The 26340-nt window shown below is 39.3% G+C and overlaps 1 protein-coding gene across 1 annotated transcript in view; it reads left to right on the top strand.

The window, feature by feature from the left end:
* The window catches only part of LOC126377558 (uncharacterized), a 111155-nt gene that overhangs the window by 82304 nt on the left and 2511 nt on the right, over positions 1-26340 (top strand). The window contains exons 5-7 of the mRNA XM_050025355.1: positions 1019-1127; positions 4876-5022; positions 13408-13542. Of these exons, the coding sequence (XP_049881312.1) occupies positions 1019-1127; positions 4876-5022; positions 13408-13542 (391 nt within the window). The remainder of the gene's footprint in view (positions 1-1018; positions 1128-4875; positions 5023-13407; positions 13543-26340) is intronic.

Raw genomic sequence — 26340 nt, 5'->3', positions numbered from 1 at the left:
ATAATTATGTACAATTCACGCGTGAAAACCGGTTTTACGAAAACAACTGTCAATATTCATTAAAATAATTTTCGAAAATATACACACGTGAATAATAATTTATTTATTACTGTGTACTTTATACAGGGTGTTAGTGACATCGTAACGAATACTGAGGGGGATGATTCAGACCATGATTCTGAGTTGATATCAAGTGGAATTTTCCGTCGCAAAATTCATGATTTATTTTTAGTTTTTTAAAATTATTGTCAATTCTATACTTTTGCGATGAAAAATTCCACTTGATATTAACTCAGAATAATCAGCTGTTTCATCCCCCTCAGTATTCGTTACGATGTCACTTACACCCCGCACAAGTACATAACTGTACCCATACAAGTAGGTATGGGTGTGAGTGACACCGTAACGAATACTGAGGGGGATGATTCAGACCATGATTCTGAGTTGATATCAAGTGGAATTTTCAGTCGGAAAATTCATGAAAATTTTTGTATTTCTTTTTATTATTTTCTGTTCCATACTTTTGCGACGGAAAATTCCACTTCATATCATCTCAGAATCATGGTCTCAATCATCCCTCAAAGTTTTCGTTACGACGTCACTAACACCCTGTATTTTCCGGCAAACTCAATAATTATAATAAATTGCTACCCTCACTACCAAAACTATTTAATATTCTTGTCGTTTCAAGGCCAACCAGGTGAGAGCCTTCAGCGCTCCCCATTTGTGCGGCCAAGTAGTTAATGCCATCTGCAGCAAATCGAATATAAGTCACATCAAAAAAAGACTCAGAGGGAGTGAGGTCGGAGACTGATCGATTTGGGGCGGAGCGGAGAGTCACCGTTCTTTCTCTCTCTCTCTCTCTCTCTCTCTCTCTCTCTCTCTCTCTCTCTCTCTCTCTCTCCTTAGCATTTATTATTCCCATCTGATGGTGGTGTCTGCCTTCTGTCATCGTTCTGTATATTATGATATTATTCTATATTCTATTTCCAAACTAATGAATCCAATTCTCCTACAGGACTGGGCACTCCACATACGCTTCGCGATATCAGCAGACGCTGGCTATTACGAATGCCAGGTGCCTACACACCCACCAACGAGTATATTCTTCAAACTGGTCCTTGTAGGTAAGTATGGCGGTGTGACGATCTTGTTATGAAAATTTTATCTATATATTTCAAGCGGTCTTATATTCAATTTGAGGAGGAAAATTGTGTGATGGTTGTTTAAAGTTGTGATACTGTACACATGAAACTGTGTATATGAGCTTGTTAGACAGCTGTTTTCGCCCCGCAATAGAGCAATGAAGTGGAAAATACTCCACACAAAAGTTGATTGAAGGAAGCTATGTGTCCCGCAATGGGTCATGGTTACATACATTATAAATTATGTGTGTTATTTAAGCGGAACAGTACTTACTTACTCTATGTTGTAGACTAGAACATTATACCTTCCAACATTAAGCAGAGTATTATTATATTCGAAAATATCTTTATTCAGTAGGTAACATAGTTATACTTTAAATCAATTTTTCAGTCAATTTTTACATAACGAACGTCTCATCCGCTTAAAACTACTGCAGATTCTCACAACCTGTATAGTCGGGGAAAAAAAGCTGTCAGAAAAACCTCGGCACAGGGCCCTAGACGTTCTTTAAAAAAAAAAATACATAAAACCCACGCCTGTTTCCCGCCGGGTTAAGCATTTGCTTCGAGACATACTTCTCTACAATCGTTTCATCAATCACATTCATCAATCATTTCATACACGCACGCCGGTTCAAAGTATATTATTATCGTAGGATGGCCTCCGTGGTCCACTGGTTGCTGCACTAAGTACTTACATCAATAAGTAATAACCGGGACCAACAACTTAACGTGCCTTCCGAAGCACGGATCGTCTTACTTTCGGACAATTAGGTGATTAGCCAGTAATGTCCTAACCAAAATAGGGATCACAAACAGATTTTTGTGGTATGTCCCCACCGGGATTCGAACCCGGGACCTCCGGATCGTGAGCCCAACGCTCAACCACTGGACCACGGAGGCCGTTAAGTGTACCTCTGACTACGCCAATTTTGATATTGTTTTGCAAACTGATATGATATAATGATAAAAGTAAGTGTTTATGTATGATTTTTGTTTTTATTTGCACTTACCCGTGCTTAGGGCAACTCATAAAGAGAAAATTTAAAGTCGCACAAATTCTGACTCGGAAGGGATTTGAACCCACAGCTCTTGTCAAGCCGAGACGAACGCGTTAACCATTATGAGCCTTTGTGAGTTTATATACAGGGTATTAGTGACATCGTAACGAATACTGAGGGGGATGATCCTGACCCTTTGACCATGATTCTGAGTTAATATCAAGTGGAATTTTCCGTCGCAAAATTTATGTTTTTTTTAGGTTTTTTAAATTATTTTCAATTCTATACTTTTGCGATGGAAAATTCCACTTGATATTAACTCAGAATAATAAGCTGAATCATCCCTCTCAGTATTTTTACGATGTCACTTACACCCAATACAAGTACATACAGGTAGCCATACAAGTAGGATGGGTGTTAGTGACACCATAACGAATACTGAGCGGGATGGTTCAGAACATGATTCTGAGTTGATATCAAGTGGAATTTCCTGTCGGAAAATTCACGAAAATTTTTGTGTTTTTTATATTTACTTTCTGTTCCATACTTTTGCGACGGAAAATTCCACTTGATATCAACTCAGGATCATGGTCTGAATCATCCCTCAAAGTTTTCGTTACGATGTCACTAACACCCTATTTATTACTAGCTTTTGACCGCGACTTCGTCCGCGTGGACGGATTTTCCCGCTAATTCCCGTTCCCGTGGATATTTCGGGAATTCCTTTCTTAGTGCACCTCTACGGTACCTAAGCTACGTCCCTTCCAAATTTAAAGTGCCTACGTTTAGCCGTTTAGGCTGTGCGTTGATATGTCAGTCAATCAGTTTCTCCTTTTATATACATATTTAGATGGCGTTATACGCTGTTATAAGTAATATAAAAATACCACGATAAAATTACACTTTCAGTATTATTTGATTTAATTTCCTCATAAATAATATTGCGATGGTAACATCAAAGTTACTATTTAATAAATATTTTCATATCAAATTGCTTGCCGTATTCTATAGGGTTTCCTTACCTGTTATTATATTATTAATATCTTTTCTTTTTGAGTTAGTTTTACCTGTTATTGTGATTCATAAGTAGCCAATAATAATATTATTATTAACCCAAACTAATATATATTACAATATAGAAAAAACCAGTAAGGGAAATTACAGCCGCACGAACAGTCATTGCGGCTTAGAAATAGTTTTTACTAACGCTTAGCTTTTATTAAATTCATCATCATCATCATCAGCATGAATTCGAAAACAACTTCGATAATGATTGGTTTAGGCCTGTGCTGGATTTGAACTTGTGACCTCAAAGTGAGAAGCAAGCGTTCTACCAACTGGGCTACTACGGCTCCAATTGATCCTCACCATTGACATTAAATCCTGAGAGCCTTCCGCGTTCCCAATTTGTCCGGCCAAGTATTTAATGTCATATTTTATGCGACAAGTCTACATAAAAATGTCAGTGTCGAAATATCGGGAGTCTCATATCCCCATTTAAACGCGGTAAGAACCCGTTATTATTAAGTCTACATAAGTCACGTTAATAAAAAAATAACAAACCATTGAATTCTCCGGGCAATCTTAGAGTGAAATTATATATAGAATAGAATTGAATAGAAATAGTTTATTATAAAAGGGCGCCACAGACAAAAACAATACAATAACACCATTTATCAAATTTGCACAAAATAATTACAAAAGAGCAAGGCGGATTTTCGTCGAAATGATCATAAGGTGGTGGTGGACGTCTTAGATAAAACGGCCTCATTCAGCACAAGTCGCGGCGTGAACTACGACGCCGATATTATGTAGACCCTGTTGGGTGAGGCACGAACATCAAAATTTCATCATCATCAGCCGTATGACGCCCACTGCTGGGCATAGGCTTCCCCCAAGGATCTCTACGACAATCGGTCCTGCGCTGCCCGCATCCAGCGGCTTCTCGCGACCTTCACCAGATCGTCGGTCCACCTTGTAGCGGGCCTACCCACTGAGCGTCGTCCGACACGTCGTCGTCATCAAAATTTATTATTTCAAAATTTTGGCTAAGAAACATATAAGGTCCATAATGATCTGGGGTTGACAACTCTCTGATATGGTAATTTAGAACCGATTCCATAGTAACTGTACCATAAGGGATATACCATTACTTTTGTATGTAATGATGATGGACTTTTAACCTGTCTATTAATTTCATATTATTATCTTCGATCGCCATCACCAATATCGTTAGGCACGTCGCGTACATGAGAATCGAGGAGGAGTCTGGCGGAGTCAAGGCGGAATCGAGGCGCGGGGGCGGTGGAGTCGAGGCAGCATTGCGGCACTTTCTAGGCGAGAGTTCTATGTACAAAATGCAATGAAGGATATTCCAGGCCATTTAATTTTGAGGAATGTAGGAATGTCTCTCATTAAAAATGGCGGTAAGTGCTCCCGCGCTCGCGCCCCCCGCGCGACTACTGCACCCCGCCTCGACTCCGCTCCGCGCCACCTCGATTCCGCTGCGCCCCGCCTCGACTCCGCTGCAGCCCACCTCAACTCCGCCGCGACGCTGCCTCGACTTAGTAGTGAGCGCATTGTCATTTGTTTCTAAAGAACGCAGCTGCTCACGCTTCGAAGCTGCCTTGACTCTTGCTCGTGTGAGCGACGCGCTTTAGTCTACCCTAAAAGTGTGTGTGTGTGTACGATTATGTATCTATAAAACACGTTGTTTTGTTTTTCATCAGCGGCGTATGCGGAGATAGTGGGAGAGAGCGAGAAGATAATACATGAAGGTTCGATGCTGCGACTGGTGTGTGTCGTCAAGCGGTCGACGGAGCCCCCTTCGTACGTCTTCTGGTACTTCGAGAATCGGATGATCAACTATGACCTTAGTAAGTACCTTACTCCTTTTTTTACCCGACTGCGGCAAAACAAAAAGGAGGTTATGTGTTTGACCGCTGTGTATGGATATACGCCTGTTCCCTTCTTACTCCTAAACCACTGATTAATATTTAAACAAATGTAAAAAAAAGCGTGCCGTGCCTTGGTAGGCAAACACTTAGGACAGATTGGCAGACGACCTCGGGTATCACCTAAACATCACTATTTGCAAGAATTTTAGAGAATTATTTTCTTGATTCACACTTTTTAGAGCGCGATTTTTTTTTGAACGCGTAGTCGGGTTTTACTTCATAAACGAACTTATATTTTTGAATTAAGTAACATAAAACGCGATCAGCTGATCCACCCGGGCGTGTCGGAAAAAACGTATTCCCATTAAAATAAACGGATGAACTTTTTTTAATTAACCAACTTTTCTAGATTAAAAACAATTTTCATTTAGTTCGAAAGCATAGTAGAGATGGTCTCAAACAAACTTAAAAACTTACTCTGTTATATCTGTGGCAAAGTGTGGATTTTTCAGTTCTTAAGTACAAACTTAGTAGGAACTTTGCGGCTGGCTTGAAAACACTCGGTTGGTCACTGACTAAGGATATAACCGGTGTTCTATATGTAGGTTTAAGACGTAACATGACTTCATAATACAATGTTGGTGAAATCAACGAAAGCTTTGAGGGATGATTCAGGTCGCGATTCTCAGTGGTATCAAGTGACATCAAGTGGAAGTGAAATTTAAAGGAATTAAATATAAAAGACATGACTTAACAAATTGGTTATTACATATTAACATAACATAAACTGCCTATATACGTCCCACTGCTGCTGCCGCTGCTGCTGTTATTACATATTATGTGTTTTTATAGTGTCAACAAATTCTTTAACAAACGGGATAAGTGTCTTAATAATAATTCATGCACCGTTTTACTTAGAATAAGATCCCAACTTTGTGTTCTGGAATGATTGATCATGATTATGAATTTTCAGTTGAAAAAGTATGGAACTGAAAATACTTATTTTATGAATTTTCCGCCAGGAAATTCCACTTAATATCGGCTCACAATCATGCTCTGAATCATACCCTTCAGTGTTCGTTACGATGTCACTAACACTTGTATCGATATAAAAAATATAAACAAACATACCTGGGTCCTGATTCCTGTAGAAACCTCCTAATTTTATTTTTATATAATTTACATCACACCGACTGTAACCTGAAGCCTGACAGAGGGCAGCAGTAACTGTCAGTACTATTCAGAGGTGGACGACAGGAGTCGTAGTACGGCTTTGAAATAGACTACTCTGGGCGCCATCCCACTCGCGTCAGATAAAGTACTGCGGGTCGGTAGGCAAGAAGGAAACCACTGCCTTACTTTTCCCTAAAAAGTAGCATGAAGAATGCTACACCGACAAGAGCGTGGCTCTTAAATTAGTGAGTATAAATATAATTTACATACCTATAATTTTCTTATTTGTCGAAAAGGTAAATGTAAGACTTAAAACTGAAACAGTATATTATATACAAAGCTAAGTCGGCTAATATATCGACCCACTTGAGATACGACGTATCTTCATACGACGCCGACGGAATTTTGACATCGACATAGTTTTGCCAACGCGCGCACATCTATACACTCTCTTCGGCGCAAAGTTAACGTCTAGTCTGCGAATGACACAGCGCGGAAGTTTTTTTTTATCTATTCCGTCTACGGAAAATCTGCTACCTGTGTTTTGCTCTCATAACAATCCAGGCGTTAAGCATTCGGTCTCAGCTATTATTTACTTAAAAGTATGTAGTCGTTACATGAGTTATGTCAGAGGCCTTTGGCGGCTCTACAGTAACCCTGACACCAGGATTTATGAGGTCGCATTGTTGTCACAAACCACACGGGAGAAGATTACAATCTTTGAATCTTTAAGACTGTGAAGATACACTTATTAAGTAAATATGTGTGTAAGCAGAATGGCCGAGCTGTAGGAAAGTGAGAATGCTATGTAAAGATAATGAATGGGAATTTGATTGTTTATGGTATGAAAGGAGGATGGTTAATGAATGGGACGTAAGGCAGTTTTAAAAAGTAAGAAAGGGGAGTCTTTGTTGCGATGTCGGTCGGGTGAGAGGATTCGGTTTTAATATAAGGGCCCCGATTCCTGGAGACACCGCCTAATTTTATTTTAAGTTATATCCGTCATTTTCATATCCGTCGAAAAGGAAAGGGACGGATGATTCACAGCTCTTAATTTTAGGAAGAATGAGTAAATGAATGTGTCGGGTTATTGACAGATGTAAATTTTTTAGACGGTTGGTTTAGATTTGTGCTTAAAATTGACGTGTGTTCCATAAATTTTATGCTTGTCGATTACCCGTCCTTTTCCTTTTCGGCGGATAAGAAAATGACAGATATAACTTAAAATAAAATTAGATGGTATTTACAGGAATTAGCACCAAGGTGTGTGTAAAATAAAAGGAATTATTTCGAGTTATTTCATTATTCCACATATGTTCTACCTTAGAACACATTGATCAAGTCTTATGAACGCCTTTTTGATTGGAAAACCGTTTGACGGAGCACACATGCACTTGATACAAAACACCTCATTACACAGACACTACACTTGATGTTATCGTACATGCGCATTTGTGTGTGTGACGTCAGACGCCCATACGATTGAAGACTAAATTTAGACCGAGGCGTGGGTAAGGTAAAGGTAGTTCAGCCGCTGGTGGGGAGCGGAGATGCCGTTCTATACATAGTATTTTTCCTCATTCTATGGTACGAGTATAGCTGTGGGCCAGTGGTTGAGCGTTGGACTCCGGAGGCCCCGGGTTCGAATCCTAGTTTGGTTAGGACATAACAGGCTGATCACTTGATTGTCCGAATGTAAGATGATCCGTGCATAAGCAAAGGCACATACGTTGGGCCCGGTTGTGGTAGGGCTGGCAACTCCGTAATAACCCTGATACCAGGGTTGATGAGGTTGGTATTCCACCTCACGAAGAAGAAGAAGAAAAAAAGAAGTAAAGCCGTTTTAAACGAGCGCCTGCGCCGTCGCTCCGATAGTTTCATAGTGGCTTCCACCACTATGTAGTAGCCAGTCAGAAGCCCAGTAACATTCTCAAATGCTACATTGTCCTGCAGTACAGAGGTGCTTCACTGGGATATCCTTTGTACATATTATCTGGTACAGAACATCTTTGTATAAAGGACGGTAGGACTTTGTATCAGCGAGGAGCGTTGGTTTTGTTAGCGGTTAGAACGATCGATTGTGAAATTATTGTTCTAAAGTTCCTTTCTCTACGCGGTTTGTTTCAACCTACAATGTCATTGTCAATTTAATCTTTTCTTGAACAAATTAATATTTTTGGCACAATTTTCAAAGATAACAGAACCTATAATTCTAATATTGAATTTGTAGGTTTATTTTTCGCATCGAATTCGAAAATAGAGTACTTAATTCGGGTAATTAGTACTTAAGGCACAGGCCTCCCCTCAATCAACCGGAGGTGTTACCGGTGGTGGTGGTCTATGGCAAATCTAAAACAAATCAAAAAATTAGAAAAGCTTAGGTTTAATACGACACAAAACACACAACACGTTACAATTTTTAAATTTGCCAAAGAAGTGAGTTTATGTATAATGTAGGTATTAAATATTTTAAGTAAAACGTTCAACATTTTTATAAAAATCCAAATGTATTAGTTTATAGTTTTGTAACAATATTAAATGTGTGTTAAAATTGAAAAATATTGATTATATGTGGGTTAAAATGGAAAATATGGTATCTATCGAATCTTGTATCCTGACATATTTCTCTTGTATCTTCTTACACATCGATAGTTTCATGCACGCTGGTTTTGAGTAGATCGTACTAAACCTTAAAGTAGCAGCTTTGTACAAACACTTGTTCATAACCATTTGTCACCTAAAAGTTCTGGTAACTCTAGAAAATAGGATTTATGAAACTTCTAAGTAAGTTTTAAAGCGGTTGTTGGCAAAAACAACTAAATTAAATAAGTCAGCTTGTTTCATTTAAACAGAATTGTACAATTATTTGTAGATATTTTTAGACAGAACGACTAATTCAGTACAACGAGGGACTTTCCAGGCGACGTTTCAAATATTATGGACGTCAGGCGACGTCGCAGCGCCCACAGGCCGCGTGTTGCGTGTAAAATAAAATAGGCATCTCGCTGGTATGCAATCCATTTGACGTGCTGTCTACTTAACTCTGTAGGGATATTGGCCGATGTAAAATTTTAAGACGGTTGTTTTTGATTTCTGCTTAAAATTGACATGTGTTCCATAAATTTTATGCCCCGCCCCTTTCTATTTCAGCGGATAACAAAATTACAGGTATAACTTAAAATAAAATTAGATGGCGTCTGCAGGAATTAGCACGCCAGTCTTGTTGTGTCTTCCAAAATATTGATTTATCTATTTGGAGTGAAAAACCAAGAGTATTCAAGGACTTATCTAACATCTCGGTGCTGTTACATGCTTTGTTTTGGCGTGAATAATTGTAGATTTTCCGCAGATGGCATTAACTACTTGGCCGGACAAATGGGGAGCGCTAAAGGCTCTCACCCGGTACAACGTTTAAGACAATAGGCCTGAGGGCTGGAGGTCCGGGTTTGATTCCCGATGGGGACATTGTCGAAATCACTTTGTGAAACTGTCCTTTGTTTGGTAAGGACTTTCCAGGCTTGAATCACCTGATTGTCCGAAAATGTAAGATGATTCCGTGCTTCGGAGGGCACGAAAGCCGTTGGTCCCGGCTATTAGCCGTAAAAACACCTCCACCAACCCGCATTGGAGCAGCGTGGTGGAATATGCTCCATACCGCCTCCGGTTGATTGAGGGGAGGCCTGTGCCCAACAGTTATACGTATATAGGCTGTTTATGTTTATGATTGACAGTTCTCTGGCTGTTAGAGCAGTTTTTCTCTTAGGACACAGGATTGGCAGTATCTCCAGCCGTATGTATAACAGCACATAACAGAAATGTATGAATGAGGCCACCGTTATCGGATTAGATAAAAAAAAAATAAAAAAAAAAAAAAAAATCGTTTATTACCTCCACAACATAATAGTAATAAGTTACATTTTGACTTATTTAACATATGTTTGTGGAGGCTGGAGCGTAAACTAGGTTACCCTGTACTATAGGCTCCAGGCCTCCACCTCCAGAAAAAATATGGATACTAAGGAGTATGTTTCTGCAAGAATAATTATGTTTAGCAAACTGAGCAATAAACGCGAAAAGAAAGAAAAAATAAAAAAAAGAATATTAATAAAAAAATCAGAGTTTAAGTAAAATATTAAAGTAAGTGTGAGTAAGTGTGTGTGTATGTTTGTGTGTGGGATAAGATAAGGACTATACTTTAATCCCGGAAACGTAGTAAAACCTCTTAGAGAGTTTGTGTTCTTTCTAACATGATGGATGATCGTAAGTAATTTGCCACCATTCATCTGTCATATCCATTTTAGAAATTACAATCAAAACGGTCCACCTGATTTTTTGGTCACCCTACTCCATTAGGGATTACTAGGGTAACTATATGTATGTGTAAAAATGTGTATAATATTTCGTCACAAACCACAATTTTCCAAGTAATATCTTACAATAAAACTGGCGCGGGAGAATGCTGACCCAATTCTAAAGAGTCTCGGCACTAGTTGGTCGTTTTCTTATTGTTCAATCGAAGCGGAGTGGACGCAGATAGGTATGTAATACAACGGAACTACTATCGTTTCTTTAAGAAAATACCTATAATCCAAATTGTAGGTTTTCGTGAAAACAAAATCTGAAATTGGCTTTGTGTTTTTAGTTTTTTTGTTAGTCAGTAAATATATTAAGTAAATAAAAAAGTATCTTTGCAGTTTTATACTTCTCACATTACGTAACATAAACAGCGTATACACGTCCACCGCTGGGCACAAGCCTCCCTTCAGTCAACCTGAGGGGATATGGAGCATACTACACCACGCTGCTCCACTGCGGGTTGGTGGAGTTGTTTAACAGCCCTCAGAAGCACGGAATCATCTAACTTTATCGAAAAGTCATTACGAAATTAAGGACAGTCTCACATAATGATTTCGAAAATGTCCCCATAGGGAATCGAACTTGGACCTCCAGTTTGTGAGTCCAACGTTTTAACCACTAGACCATGGAGGCTGCATATTATATAGAATGCAGCAGCCAAAATATTTCTTTTGTTCTCATTTAAACCTGATCTAGAGGGTTAGCAAAGTTGCAAACGATTATAACAATCGACGGTGACAGTGATAAAAATGTATGGGATTGACATGTCACCTTATGTCACTTCCATACATTTTTATCATTGTCACTGCGAGCGCGCTTATCCATGGAGGCTGCATATTATATAGAATGCAGCAGCCAAAATATTTCTTTCGCTCTCATTTAAACCAGATTTAGAGGGTAAGCAAAGTTGCAAACGAGTATAACAATCGACGGTGACAGTGATAAAAATGTATGGGATTGACATGTCACCTTAAGTCACTTCCATACATTTTTATTACTGTCACTGCGAGCGCGCTCCTGTCAATGTTATCCATGAGCCATGGGTTTCTTGTCGAGATATAGACACGTTTCCACGTCGCTACACAGAAAATTCAATCAATTTTGCCTGCCAAATATAATTGTGGGATAAGTAAGAGGCTGAATGTTGATTTCTGAACGAAGACGAATAAAGAAAAGATGGATGAGTGACTTGAAATGAACGGAGTGAAATGAACGGTGTGAACGGATTGAGATGACTGATTTTAAAAAAGAGACGTTGGGTGAGAGTCGAGGTGGAAGGGTGTTATTTTTTGATCTGCGTTAATCGTTAATATTTTCAATTAAAAAAAAAGTGTAATGTCTGCGCGCTTATTAAGAAGGAAACAATAAAAAAAGGTGTTAAAGGTGCTAACGTGTTTAATTCTCGCCCGACGATCCCACAATTTTGGGGGCTCGTCCGGGATTTGAACCCGGGACCTCTCGCACCCAAAGCGAGAATCATACCCCTAAAATAACATAAATTGACATTCAGTCAAATCGGTTAAATTTGTATTTGTACTAAATCAGATAAAACCACCCAAACCTTTATAAATTTTGCTAACGGAATGCGTGGATCCTTCTTATCATTATGATAAAACGGAATACCTTTCAGCTAATTTTGGTCCAAATCAAATATTTAAACGGCGACCTTTGAAGTGACGGCTGAATTAATTAACGAATAATTTAAAATCCAAAGCGAAGGAAGGGGCCCTGTCGTACTGGCTGCAGGCAGAGATTTTTTTTTAAAGTATTTTGATGAAAAAATATTTCAACAGTTTCCATCCACATTCCAGACAAAAAAGTAAATAATAGTTATGTGAGATAGATAATGTTATCTACTTACACATATTACATTAGATGACAAAATAAAAAAGTAAGTTACTGAATTCTGAAATCACGAATGGAATGTTCACATTTCCATGGAGATAAGCAGCTGAAAGCTTTCTATAAGTAGTTATTTTATTTTTCGGCCCACTCCTGAAAATAACGACAGGTACTACGAACTTCTGCAGTGCACAATTAAATAAACCATGTCGCCGATTCTAGCAGACAACTTAAATTTATTTTAGTTCGACTAAAATAGTGGAGCTTTTTTAATTCGTTTCGGACCACGCCGCGAATTGACTAAAACTTCTTTTTAAATGGGTCGTTTAGCTCGGTGTGAAGCGTCGAAGAACTTTTTTATGGATCGATTCGGAACGATAGTATACTTAAATTTCATTTTAGGCCGAATTCCCAAAAAATCCATGTGACTTTTGGAATTTGTACCGCTTCAATCACAGGGGTGCAAAACGGTCCGTTCAAAAAGAGCATAAGTCGGTTCGCCCCGCGGTCCGAAGCGCTTGCGGTCCCTGATGACTAAAAAAACAAAATAGTCCCGTCCTTAACGACACTTGCAAAATAAAGATAGATTTAGGTCTAGGACAAACCATTAATGTGTAATATATGTAACCACGTATAGGGACAATCAAGGTATAATAAAAAAGCATGACAAAAAAGAGTGAAATGTCAGCAGCTATGAAAATTCTGGGCACGCATCTTCTTCACGTATTACGTAGTAACACACAAAAACTGTATTAAGACTGTCTGTTGTCCTAAATAAAAAAGTAAATGAAAAGGAAATGAGGAAAGTGTGGATGGATTGTGTGAAAAAGGATTATTATTGTGTGTGAAAAGTGTGAGTATGACGATGACTGACATAAATGGATGTAAGAAGAATACATGTTATAGGCGGGCTCAACATCTATTTTTAGAGTGGGATAAGGGCAGGAAAAAGATTAAAAATATTAAAAGGAATTCGTTTATTTTCTCCCTTAGACGGAGTGAGCGTTCACAACGGGCGGCAGACGAGCGAGCTGGTGATCGGGAAGGCAGAGCCCCGCCACGCGGGCAACTACACCTGCGTGCCTGCCAACGCTAAGGCTGCCTCTGTAACTGTCCATGTTGTACAAAGTAAGTAATACCTTATAATAAAATTAAAATATAAATTTAATACCTAAAACCTGACTACGAAAAACTAAACTAAATCGACTTGTCGGGTTTTAGTTTAACAAAAAAACTAATATTTTTATTTATATAATTTTGGGGTCTTATTTATTAACGTATTTTATGCAAAATTTGGAGATAAAGCCTAACCGGAACATGTCTGAGCAGTTATATTATACTTATTATTAAACCGGCTAGTAAAAGCTTCTAATAGGTATAAACTTAGTTACTTTCTAGTGTCTCCTTTTTCTGTGTTTTTACATACACACATATGTAAATTAAACCACTGGGGCAAGCATATAGAGTTCCAGTTGATCCTGACATACTTGCTTCCTTCAAGATTCATCAATCACTTCATACGCGTACGCCCACAATTATTTTTGTGGCGAGGATTGGTCCTCGCCTCACATTCTTCCAAAAATGCATTATTAATACATATCTGAGTACGCCTTTGGGGATACAAGCATTGTCCTTAGAGCGGTAAAACCATTGCAGACTGAATCATTTGCGTTTCTTACGCCAAGTTACAGCGCGGCGTTAACAAGTTATCTGTATTGACAGTAACCGTAGAGTAATACGAGCCTTCGTGATAATAAGGTCGCGTTTAAGGACGCGGGCTGCCGGAAAAACAAACGTGTGACAATGTTCTGAGCGTTCACTGAGCCAACGCGACGGGTGATGTAGCGGGCGACATGGTATAGGTGATGCGACGGGCCATGCGGCAGGTGACGCGGCGGGCGACGCGGTGGGTGACGCGCGGAAAACACTGTCACTGAATTGCGCGCGCCACTTGACGCGTCGTTTGACGCGCCGCTTATTTTTATTTATTTATTCACAAAGGGGTATTATAATATTTACATAACAATAGCCCCGCCAAACTGCAGAAGCAGTTTGTTGGCAAGCATGCACTCGTTACCTTAGTCTAATTATAATACATACCTTTAAAATATAAGAGTAATATTCAAAGAAAAGATTTGCTAGCAAAATAGAATTAGCATAACTTATATTTACCACTCAGTATAAAAATTGAACTTGACGTGCTGCTTATCACGCCGCGTCTCTATGAAAGGAGAAACCGCTTGACACCCCGCGCACCGCGCCTTGTCATGCGCCACGTGACGCGTTGCGTGTCCCTGAACGCGGCCTAAGAAACGATTATATTGAGCGCTTCGACCAAAAGTCGTTTGACTTCCATCTACATAGCATTCATATCGTTTATTGGTACAAGCGTTCGATACAATTCGCGCCGCGCGCGGTGCGGTTGTCATGCAGACCCGGCTGGACCATTGATTGACTACTACCGTAGATACAGCGCTTGATACAAAAATGCGGCGAAAACTTGGCGCTTGTTTAGCTAAATAGTGTCTAATTAAGAAAGTACGCATCGTCATATTACGTATATTGCGTGTGGTGTTTCGTAACGCGGTCGGGTTATACTGCGATTTGGATTGACATGGAGTACTTGTTTTAGTGCATTATAAACTAAAATTATCATTTTGGTGGGGTTTACTGCGAAAATTAAAATAACATGCACAATGTCATTACTTATTATAAATATGATGTTCCATCCTTCTTTTTTCGCTTTGAGCTTCTATTTTTGCAAGTTTTTACCACGGACTTCCCCGTGTTGCCAGTACGGCGTCTCATTGCGCACTGAGGTAAAGTACTGTCAATGTCGCTATATTAACAGTAACTTAGCGTCCGACTTTTTGAGCGCTGATTTTTAATCTACGGTAGTAGCAAATCTATGATCTGGAGATTCAATAAGAATCGTTTACGTTTATAATATTTTATAAATAAATAATTTATTTACATACATACATAAACTCACGCCCGCAATCCCTAATGGGGTGGGCAGAGCCACAAGTAATCAAAGACAACTTGCAGCCACTGTTGATACGATGTCGGAAGCTGGTTATGATAAACCTTATGGTGATAAGGGATCAGCCTATCGCCCATAACATTAGTCCATCTTATTGTTAGAAGACACAATCCCTCTGTCGGTTTTTACGACATGCCCGGGAAAACAATATAATTCTATGTTTTTCATTTGCTCCCAGAACAGCATAGAAGCAATATCATTTATTTAACTTTCAATAAATGTCAAACTCGATGTTTTGGTAGAACCCGTAATTCTGAGAATAACGTTAAAATCTTCCTGATAAGTACATAATGTGAAAATAATTTAAGGATATAAAATGTTTTCATTTTCCGTTTGATTCCTGGAAATTGATTAAAATCAAGTAGGTACTTAATATAAATCAACGAAACGGACCTTGCTCTTTTTATTATTGAATTTAGTTTTGTAAAGTTAATGAGGAACTTTCTCGACAACGTTCCGTAAAAAAAAAATATAGATTCTCATTGTTTAGGGTACATAATTATTCAAACATATAGATTATATATTGTGTTGTCGCCGAACGAAGTAAATACTCCTTTGGCCGAAACTCTATGGTCCTGTCCTTTAAAAAGAAACATAATGGCGGACATTTTTAAGAAGAAAACAAGAAAAGATGACAGTTGACGATCGGGCGCGAAAAGGATATTGGTCACGGTTGAACTACAGAAAGATATTTTATATTAGTTGTATTGAATAAATACTGGTAATTGGTAGATAATCGTAAAAAATAAAAGTGTTTAACAAAATGTTGGATGTCAATATAAATGTGTGTGAACTAATATGGGTTTTCGTAATGAATTGGAAGGTTAAACAAAGGAAAATCTCTACAGCCCCACGAATTTTTTTTTGGGGTACGTAGCCTGGATTGTCCCTCATTTTCTTTCTTTCCTTAAGATTAAAAATAAAATGAGTAGGATATCCGAAGACAAACTTTAAATGCAAGGCAACTACGATTTTGCTTTATAAAATGAATAGTATTGCTAAGTAAAGTAACTAACGAAGTAGAATAGTAACATCGTAACGAATACCGAGGAAGATGATTCAGACTATGACTCTGAGTTGACATCAAGTGGAATTTCCTCTTGGAAAATTCATGTAATTGTTTGCGTTTTTTTTAATTATTTACAACGGAAAATTCCACTTGATATCAACTCTGAATTATGGGCTCATTCCGCTCTCAAATTTTTCGTTACGATGTCATTAACACACACATACAATACATTTAAAACATTCACTAAACCGCGAAAGTGGTGTGTCGGGATCGTAGTAAGTGGAATTCCGTGGTCTCTGCCAGCGGAAAAAAGCGTGATCAAATATGTAATGTTTCTAAAAGTTTTATTAAACAGTCTATGTTATTCCACTATTATCCATGTACATCCTTCAACAAAAGCAACCACTAACAATGCGGCAAAGTTCCACATTTTCAGTAACTTTCGTTGCCGTCCGTATTTCATTTGGGAACGGAAAGTGCCGTCCGGTGGACAGCTATAATGCGAATAAGGACGAGAACAGACTAATTGTATTAAAACTTGGTGGAAAGCAATCATATAATAAAGATTCGCTCGCTCCTAAAGCAGCTCGCGTGTCCTGTGTTTGTTCGAAACTGCCCCACCTACCTCTTTGTATGGCGGCCATCTTGTTTTTCCGCCATTTTTTTTTCGCCGGCGACTGAATTTGACCAAGACTCAAATATATCTCGTTGAAACAAAAAACTTCCACGTACGATAGGTTCGTCAGACTGTAGGGTGTCTCCCTGATGCGGAGCAGTTTTCGAAGATCGAGATCAATTTCCATACTCGACATGACGAGATCACACCCCTACACATAATTTTTAATCCCGAGACATTTTCTGGAAAAACGAAAGATTTAAATAGGTCTCGTGAAGACAAAAATAATTTTGCCAGGATGTAGGGTGTCTCCCTGATGCGGAGCAGTTTTTGAAGGTCAAGAAGTATTTCAAAAAGATTAATACTACGGCAAGCTAGCTTCAAAACTGTAAGCTTAAAATGCAGCTGTTTCTGCAGTTGGCGTTACGGCATAAATTCAGACTCTAAAATGTCTTTGCTCAGTAGATAACATAGTTACACTTTGAATCGTCATTCTTAATACAAATATATTTTTAAGTCGAAAGTCTCACCTGCAAAAACTCCTGCAGGTTCAACCTTTAAAATTGAGGAAAAGTAACTGCAAGAAAACCCTTGGCTCTAGACTCTTAAAAAAATCATAGTTAAGTACATACATACATACATACATAAACTCACGCCCGTAATCCCTAATGGGGTGGGCAGAGCCACAAGTAATCAAAGACAACTTGCAGCCACTGTTGATACGAATTCCAAAGATGGATATGATGATGGATATAGTTAAGTAGTTCTAAAAAAATACTTTTATGACTTCTAAAATAGCCATTAAAGTGAATTTACACTTTCGCAGTACAACTATAGAGAGAAGTTTGACTCACATGATGTCAGGGGTGTTAAAAGGCCACAATGAAGCAATTCATCTAAAAAAGCTATATTGCAATTTGACATAATATGCGCGTATAAAACTAAGTGGGCGATCCACACAATGAACGTCGAATAGCAATATTGCTTTGATGTGATCTTTTTAACACCCCAGTAAATGGACAAAAAGCAAAATATCACAGACATGCAAACGTATTTATTACTTTATTTAGTAACTAGTTAGTATATTACAGTTGGGTTACAGTTGCAGTGCGGTTGTACAAACCTTACGAAAACTGCATATTAGCTGTAATTTTGCAGCTAAATTACAGTCCAAGCGCAGTAAGTCTGTAATAAACCTTATACGACTAATTCCAATGCACATCTGGTCCAACTAGTTACCAGATGAAAGGGTACATTTGCATTTCTGTGAGGTTTTGCTACGAGTATTTGTTGATTAAATAATATTATATGAGTTGGACGTTTCTCTTTAGTTATATTATAGGTAGAAATAGTTCAAATTCAAATATATTCTAGGAATACTTATTTCCTGTTACTACGTCCATACCATATTTTCTATAGTCTATTTTCTTAATGTCCCTGCAAACTTGTTTATACATTGTTTAAGGATAAGCGGTTATTATCATAATTAAAACACATAATAACGGGTTCTTACCGCGTTTAAAATAGGAATCAGTCATCCCGTGATAATGGCACTTACAATAGTGTCGAAATATCGGGAGTCTCATATCCCTATTTTAAACGCGATAAGAACCCGTTATTATGACGTATTTTATTAATTATGATAATAACCGCTTAACCTTATCATATATCATCAATTATTAGATTTAGCGTGTAAGTATCAGAATTTGTATTTAAACGTAAGTTTTTATTGTTCTGTTGGTAACACAATAAAAAACTTAGTTCCAAATTCAAATTCTGATAGGTATAATAATTGATGAACATGATAAATATAATAATTGATGAACACGGAAATTAGCATTCGTCTGTAGAATGCGATGATTCTTCTTCTTCTATCATGTTGGTCCTCATTTGAGGTGGAGTACCAATCTCATCAACCCTGGTGTCAGGGTTACTGTTGAACCGCCATAGGCCCTGACATGGCTCATGTATCGACTACTTACATCAGTAAGTAGTAACCGGGACCAACGATACGACCAACTCTATAATTAACAGTAACTTTTGCGTCCCACTTTTTGAGCGCTGATGTTCAATCTACGGTAGTAGCAAATCTATTAAATGTAGCCTGAATTCTGAATAGACAATAAGTCTACATTGAAGACGTATTTAGTTACAAAGCACTTTTTATCCACCTGACACGTGAAGCTGTAAGTCAAAGAACGACATAAAATGTACCCCATTTGAGAGACAGGTGCTTCTGACGACCCCATTCCGTCATGTCGGATGACGTATGTGTCAATCTAATATGCTGTCGGGGATGATTCTTATATACAAGGGTTTTAATAATGGTATAAAAGAGAAAGCAAACTCAACTAAAATACCAGGTATCAACGGTCTCCGTGGAGTGGTTGAACATTGGGCTCACGATCCAGAGGCCCCGGTTTCGAATCCCGGTGGGGACATATCACAAAAATCACTTTGTGATCCCTAGTTTGGTTAGGACATTACAGGCTGATCACCTGATTGTCCGAAAGCAAGATGCTCCGCTTCGGAAGGCACGTTACGCCGTTGGTCTCGGTTACTACTTACTAAAGTCAGTATGTAGTCGTTACATGAACCATATCAGGGGCCTTTGGCGGCTCAGTAAATAACCCTGACACTTGATGAGGTTTGGTATTCCACTTCACAACCCACACGATAAAAAGAAGAACGTCGTATCACGGAGCGCGTTACAGTGCGTACATAGCTAGTACTTACCTACTGTTAGACAGAAAAGAATCGATCGACCTAATCAGTCGGGTTTGCATGACAACCGTGCCGCGCGCGGCGCGAAATTGAGCGCGTCACCCATATAAACGATACGAATGCTATCTACGTAGATGGGCGTGAAACGGCTATTGGTCGAAGGCCTCGATATGATTCGCGCCTTTTACCATGGTTACCATGCAGAGCCTACTAGACTATACAATACTGTGCTAATGAACGTCACAACACTAGCTCACGTACTTTGACAGATATAATTCTTTCCGCGCATTGAAATTGAAGAAATATTTTCTTCTCTGAAATTCTTCCGAATAGTGGTCGGATGCCAATCTATCCTAAGAATTTGCTTACCTTAACGTACGTGTACGCTGTACGTTTTATAGTTCTTATAAAACACTGTGAGATATCTCAGTGTAGTAGATCAGTATAGCGTAAATGAAATATGGAACCTTAAATTGCCTAAAGCAGGGTTTTCCAAACTATGGGTCAGCGCGAGCGAATATCGTCACCTTATAGTGAACTGTCAAAACCAAGCATGTGCGTTTTTGAAAAAGTCACCCTCAGGGAGTTGAAAAACGCTACATCAAAGCAATTCATCTAAAAAAGCAATATTACAATTTGACATTTGTCTGCATTGAGCAAGTGGTTTTTTAGATGAATTGCTTCGATTTGACCTTTTCAACCCCCCTAGGTGTGATTTTCTGCAACAAACTCTCCATTTATTTCAATTGATTTGATTCCGGATAAAACTTAATCAAAACTAGCTTGTCCATTAATAACAAAGTCTCGATTTTGTTATTAAAACATCTGAATGTGAATATTCAAAACGGCTTTTATGTGGTTTTCACTAGAAGCCGCTGAGGGTTCTATCTGTTAGAACGATACACCAACTGAGCCAACACCCGGTAACAAACTTTTTTGTTATTTGCAAAGTCATTTATTTTAATATTGGTAACGGTTTTTGTGGATCACGAATGTGTAAACTTGTACTAGATGGGCCCAGACAACTTTGGGAACCACGGCCTAGAGGATTACAATATCGGAAAAAGAAGTTACTGTAATTTTTTCTATAATATTTTTTACCGAAAATCCAATTTTCTTTTCACTTCAAAGTGTTAAGTAATTTAAATTTGCTAATTTGGCAATTCGAATATAAATTGGATTGAATTGAAAATATAGATATATATAAAGTATTTTATAGGTTCCTGTGCTACCTTAATTCACTATTTTTATGAATAAAGGATTATAAACTTGTCCTTAAACTATAAATCGTTCGATGTTCATTGTTGCACTAAAATCTGAAGCGTCGACGAAAAATTCCACTTGATATGAACTCAGAATCATGGCCTGAATCATCCCTCTAAGTTTTCGTTACGATGTCACTAACTCTGTACAGGCTCTGGTCACACCCGGGACACTCCACACAAAGTCTAATTCTAACTGCCATTTAAGACTAAAGTAAGACCCAGAGGGGTGGGGTCCACGATAGAAATTGGGGCGGGGCAGAGAGTTACCTTTTTTTTTGTTTTGGTTTTCCCCGAAGGTCAAGACATAGGGTACTATATGTAGTCTTTTGTACATTTTTTTCATTATGGTGATTAATGAAATGATGAAAGGTGAATCAAAAGATGAAACCTAAGTCCCCACCCTCGGAGCAGACTCCTACTCCGAACCCCAGTCGAACTTTAACTCAAAAGTCCGCATAAACTTTCTCGAGTTATGAATTGGCTTCTTGGCATGAAACGAAAATAGTTTATTGAATATTCCGATATAATAACACTATCGCGAATGTTTTCCGACTAACTTGAATGCGATCATAAACCACAAAAGACCACTTGGTATTAATAAGTTAGATTATTCAATGAAGAAAGCAACTATGTCGTTCACGTTCCCGCCAAAAGCCCGGAGAGTTACCGTTCTATACCATTAAGTTTGCACCTACCTACAAAACATAAAACACCTATATAGGGCTCTAAACATCAGAATAGGGTAGTTTACCACTAGGCAAAACAGTTACTTTTTACTAAGCGTCAAAACACGAAATTATTATGGAATTTGTTTGAAAAAGCAACTTGTGACTCATAGAAAAAACGTGACAAAATGTGTATATTATTCTTTGTTCTATGCCCTAATTCCAATTCTATTTTCTATTCCAAATGAGATTACCAACTTCGGGTCAATTAATATGTTTTTTGTATAAGGCGACATTATAACAGATTACTCCAGTCAATGGTATGTCATTGACCATTGATTTCTAGTTCGGAGAGAAACAGGTCAATTGTAATTAATTAAGTGTAGTCACGCAGAAGCTCTACCAATAGTTCAATCGTAGTACTAGTTTAGTACTCGACTCGACTCTGTAAACACTCTCACTCTGTTACTTGTGGCTCAGCCCACCCCATTAGGGATTACGGGCGTGAGTTTATGTATGTATGTATGTGTCGACTCTGTAAATACTAATATGTGAGGATTATGATAATGGTACATTCAAAAAGCGAGTTGCCAAATTGCTTCAACAGAATAGTTCTATTGCAGTTTAGTTGCAGTTTCGAAGCAATTTCGATACAGTTTTGATGCAGTTTCGGCTACCAATCCAAAACTGCGTACTAGCTGCAATTTTGCGACCCGGGACCGCTCCCGTTACCACTTCTGGGAGAGAAGAGTCTTCAAAATCGAGCGCTTCGTAACTAAGGAATATGCTACTCTCTACTTCTTTATCTATACAAAATATTACAATACAAAAATCCTTTTCCCCGACAAAAAACTTTTTTTATATTTAACTAAAAAAAAACAATAAGAGCTGTAGTGTAATATTATTATGGTGGTGGGTAGAATTAAATAACCTGATGTATAGCTACCTGCTTATATAAAATAAATCAGTGTTGAACCAACCTACGCGTGTTCTACTACATGGTGGCAGCGGTCGTGATTATAAATACATTTCGGTGAAAGTGCATTATAATTTCGTGCGAAAAAGTTTATTTGTGTTTTGTTCGCGTCGTAATCGTGTGGAAAATGGAACACGCGCGTCCTCCAGCGGAGCTAGTGCTCGAAGGCGGCCCGGCAGCGCGGGCCGAGGCATGGCGGCAATGGCGGAAATTATTTAATGTATTTCTTAAAGCTTCTGGAGTGAGCGGTGAATCTAAAGAAGTTCAGTCTAGCTTATTGGTCAACCTCATAGGATCGGCGGGTTACGAGGTGTATACGACTTTCACTTTCGGCGAAGGAGAATCGGAAGACGACATAAATTGCGTGTTAAAAAAGTTCGACTTGCATTTCGGAACTAAACCCAACGTTACCGTGTCGAGGTTTCGATTTTTTACACGTAATCAAGAACCAAGTGAAAATATTGACAAGTATGTGACTGACTTAAAATTACTTAGTCAAACATGCGAGTTCAGCGTTTTAACCGAAGGTTTGATTCGGGACAGAATAGTATGCGGAATACTCGATAACACCGTTAGGGATCGGTTACTTCGTACCGACAGTTTAACGTTGGCAAAAGCGGTACAAATCTGTCAGGCGGCAGAAATATCCAAAGAAGAAAGTCGTTGTATCGAAGGAGCAACAGGAGAATTGAAGGTCGATGCAGTATGGGGGCAGGCAGGCCGAAGCGGAGCGCGCGGCGGCTGGGTTGCGCGCGGAGGCCCGGGCGGCTGGCGAGGCGGCCGACGTGGCGGCGGTGGCGGCGCGCGGCCTGCGCTCGCGTCCGGGGGCGCGCGCCGGCCCTGCCCACCCTGCACGTCGTGCGGCGGCATGCGCTGCATCGACGACGAGAGATGTCCAGCCCGTGATGCGCTATGCTTTGTGTGCGATAAGAAAGGTCATTTTGCGCGTGTGTGTAAGCAAAAGAAAGTGTTACGCGAAAAAGTGTACAATCTAAATGTGCAAGGTGCGGCCAGTGATTCGAATGAAGAGCTATTTTTTGTGGACACTATTAAGGATGATAACGATTCGTCTAACTTTTCTAAGGAATGGATGGAAAGTATGGAATGTAACGGTAAGCAATTATTGTTAAAAATTGATACAGGTTCTATGTTGAATGTAATTTCGAAAAACGAATATGTTAGATTGGGTTTATTGCTGGATGACCTTCAACCGTTTGCAAAAAGTGTTTTGTCATTTACGGGAAACCGATTACCTATTCTCGGCTTAAATAAAATTTCGTTTAAGTATAACAATAAAACATACGAACTGCCGTTTGTTGTTGCCGATTTTGATTGTCAAAATGTGCTTGGATTAGAGGGTTGTGTAGCATTAAGCTTGATACAGAAAGTGAATGCTATAGATATTGAAAAATATTCGGAACTATTTCAAGGGTTAGGAAAATTACCGGGAAAATATACCATTGTAATAAATAAAGATGTGCAACCTGTGGTTTGCGCGACTAGGAAAATACCAATAGGATTGAAGGATAAGTTGCTAAAAGAGTTGCAAAGAATGGAAAAATTAGGTGTTATAAGAAAAGTTTCACATCCAACCGACTGGGTCAATGCGATTGTTTTAGTGGCTAAAAAGGACGGCAGCATTCGTGTTTGTTTAGATCCTCGACCATTGAACCGGGCAGTGCGGCGTGCTCAGTACACACTTCCTACAGTGACAGAACTGGCGGTTAAACTGCGTGGGGCTCGTTTTTTTAGCGTGTTAGACGCGCGTTGCGGATTTTGGATGGTGCAAATTGATGACGTCAGCGCAGACCTGTGTACGTTCAGTACACCGTTCGGCCGGTATCAATTTCTACGCTTACCTTATGGTATTAACTGCGCGCCTGAAGTTTTCCATGCGAAATTAAGGCAATACTTGGAGGACTTGGACGGCACTGAATCCTTTATTGATGACGTCATAGTATGGGGTCGAACTAAAGAGGAACACGATTACAGGCTGGAATGCCTGTTACAGCGAGCAAAAGAGATAGGTATTAAATTTAACCGAGACAAATGTAAGTTTGGCGTGCGTGAGATAACATATTTAGGTCATAGATTTAATGAAAACGGAATGAGACCTGATGATACAAAAGTGAAGGCCATTATGCATATGCCTTATCCTACCGATAGAAAAAGTTTGGAAAGGTTTCTGGGCATGGTAAATTACCTGTCGAAGTTTATACAAAACTATTCTGAATGTGTAAATATTCTGAGATCTTTATTAAAAAAAGATTCAGAATGGGTTTGGGCCAGTCACCATTCCAAAGCTGTTGATAACTTAAAAATGAAGATATCATCAGCGCCCGTCCTCACGCTGTACTCACCGGACACCCCGGTGCTGGTGTCGGTGGACGCGAGCGCGCACGCGCTGGGCGCCGTGCTGTTGCAGGATGGCCGCCCAGTGGAGTTCGCGTCGCTCACGCTCACCGACACGCAGACAAGGTATGCACAAATAGAGAAAGAGATGTTGGCGATTGTGTTTGCGGTGGAGCGTTTTAAGCAATACGTATATGGCAGGTCTGACGTCACCGTGCATACTGACCACAAGCCGTTAGAAGCTTTATTTAAAAAACCATTGGCATCAGTACCTGCCCGACTTCAACGTATGATGATGAGAATGCAGGGTTTTGACATTAAGGTTGTCTATAACCCCGGAAAATATATGTATATTGCAGATACCCTGTCTCGAGCGCCGTTGAATGAGTTGATGCATGATCGTGTAAGCGAGGACGTAGAAATACAAACATGTTTTATGATTAGACATGTACAGTTCAGTGACAAGAAATTGGCCATGATAAAAAGAGAAACAGCAATCGACAACGATTGCCTTTTGCTTATAAAATATATAACGACAGGTTGGCCCAAACACAGGCGTAACGTTGATGAAAAAGTTAGGGTTTTTTGGCCGTACATCGAGCTGCTGCAATATGTAGATGGCATGATATTAAAAGGGGACTGCTTATTTATTCCCCGCACTTTACGTAAGGAAATGTTAGTAAGGGTACATGAAGGGCACCTCGGCATCGACAGGTGTAAAAGACGTGCTCGCGAAGTAATGTTCTGGCCGGGCATGACCGCGGACGTGGAGCGCGCCGTGCGCGGGTGCGCGGCGTGTGCGCTACACGCGCCCGCGGCTCGCCGCGAGCCGCTGCGGCAGCACGAAGTGCCACACTTACCATGGCAAAAGTTAGGTTCGGATATTTTTGAATACGGCCGGAAATACTACATTATATTAGTAGATTACTTTTCAAACTTTGTGGAGGTGGGCGAGTTATCTAGCATAAATAGTAGAAGCGTAATTAATTTTATGAAGGACCAATTTGCACGTCACGGTATTCCGAGCGAGTTAATCACTGATAACGGACCGGCTTATAGCTCTTATGAATTTAAGACATTTATGGCTGATTGGGAAGTACGTCATGTGACGTCTTCGCCTTACTATTCACAATCTAATGGCAAAAGTGAGAGGACAGTGCAGACAGTAAAAAATCTTCTAAAGAAATGTGTCGATTCGGGGCAAGATTTTTATTTAAGTTTATTAAATTTTAGGGCTACACCGCGGAACGAGCTCGATTCACCGAGCCAAATACTC

Source organism: Pectinophora gossypiella, chromosome 23, assembly GCF_024362695.1.
Source record: "Pectinophora gossypiella chromosome 23, ilPecGoss1.1, whole genome shotgun sequence".
NCBI classification, from domain to species: domain Eukaryota; kingdom Metazoa; phylum Arthropoda; class Insecta; order Lepidoptera; family Gelechiidae; genus Pectinophora; species Pectinophora gossypiella.
This window is presented reverse-complemented; position numbering and strand designations above follow the sequence as displayed.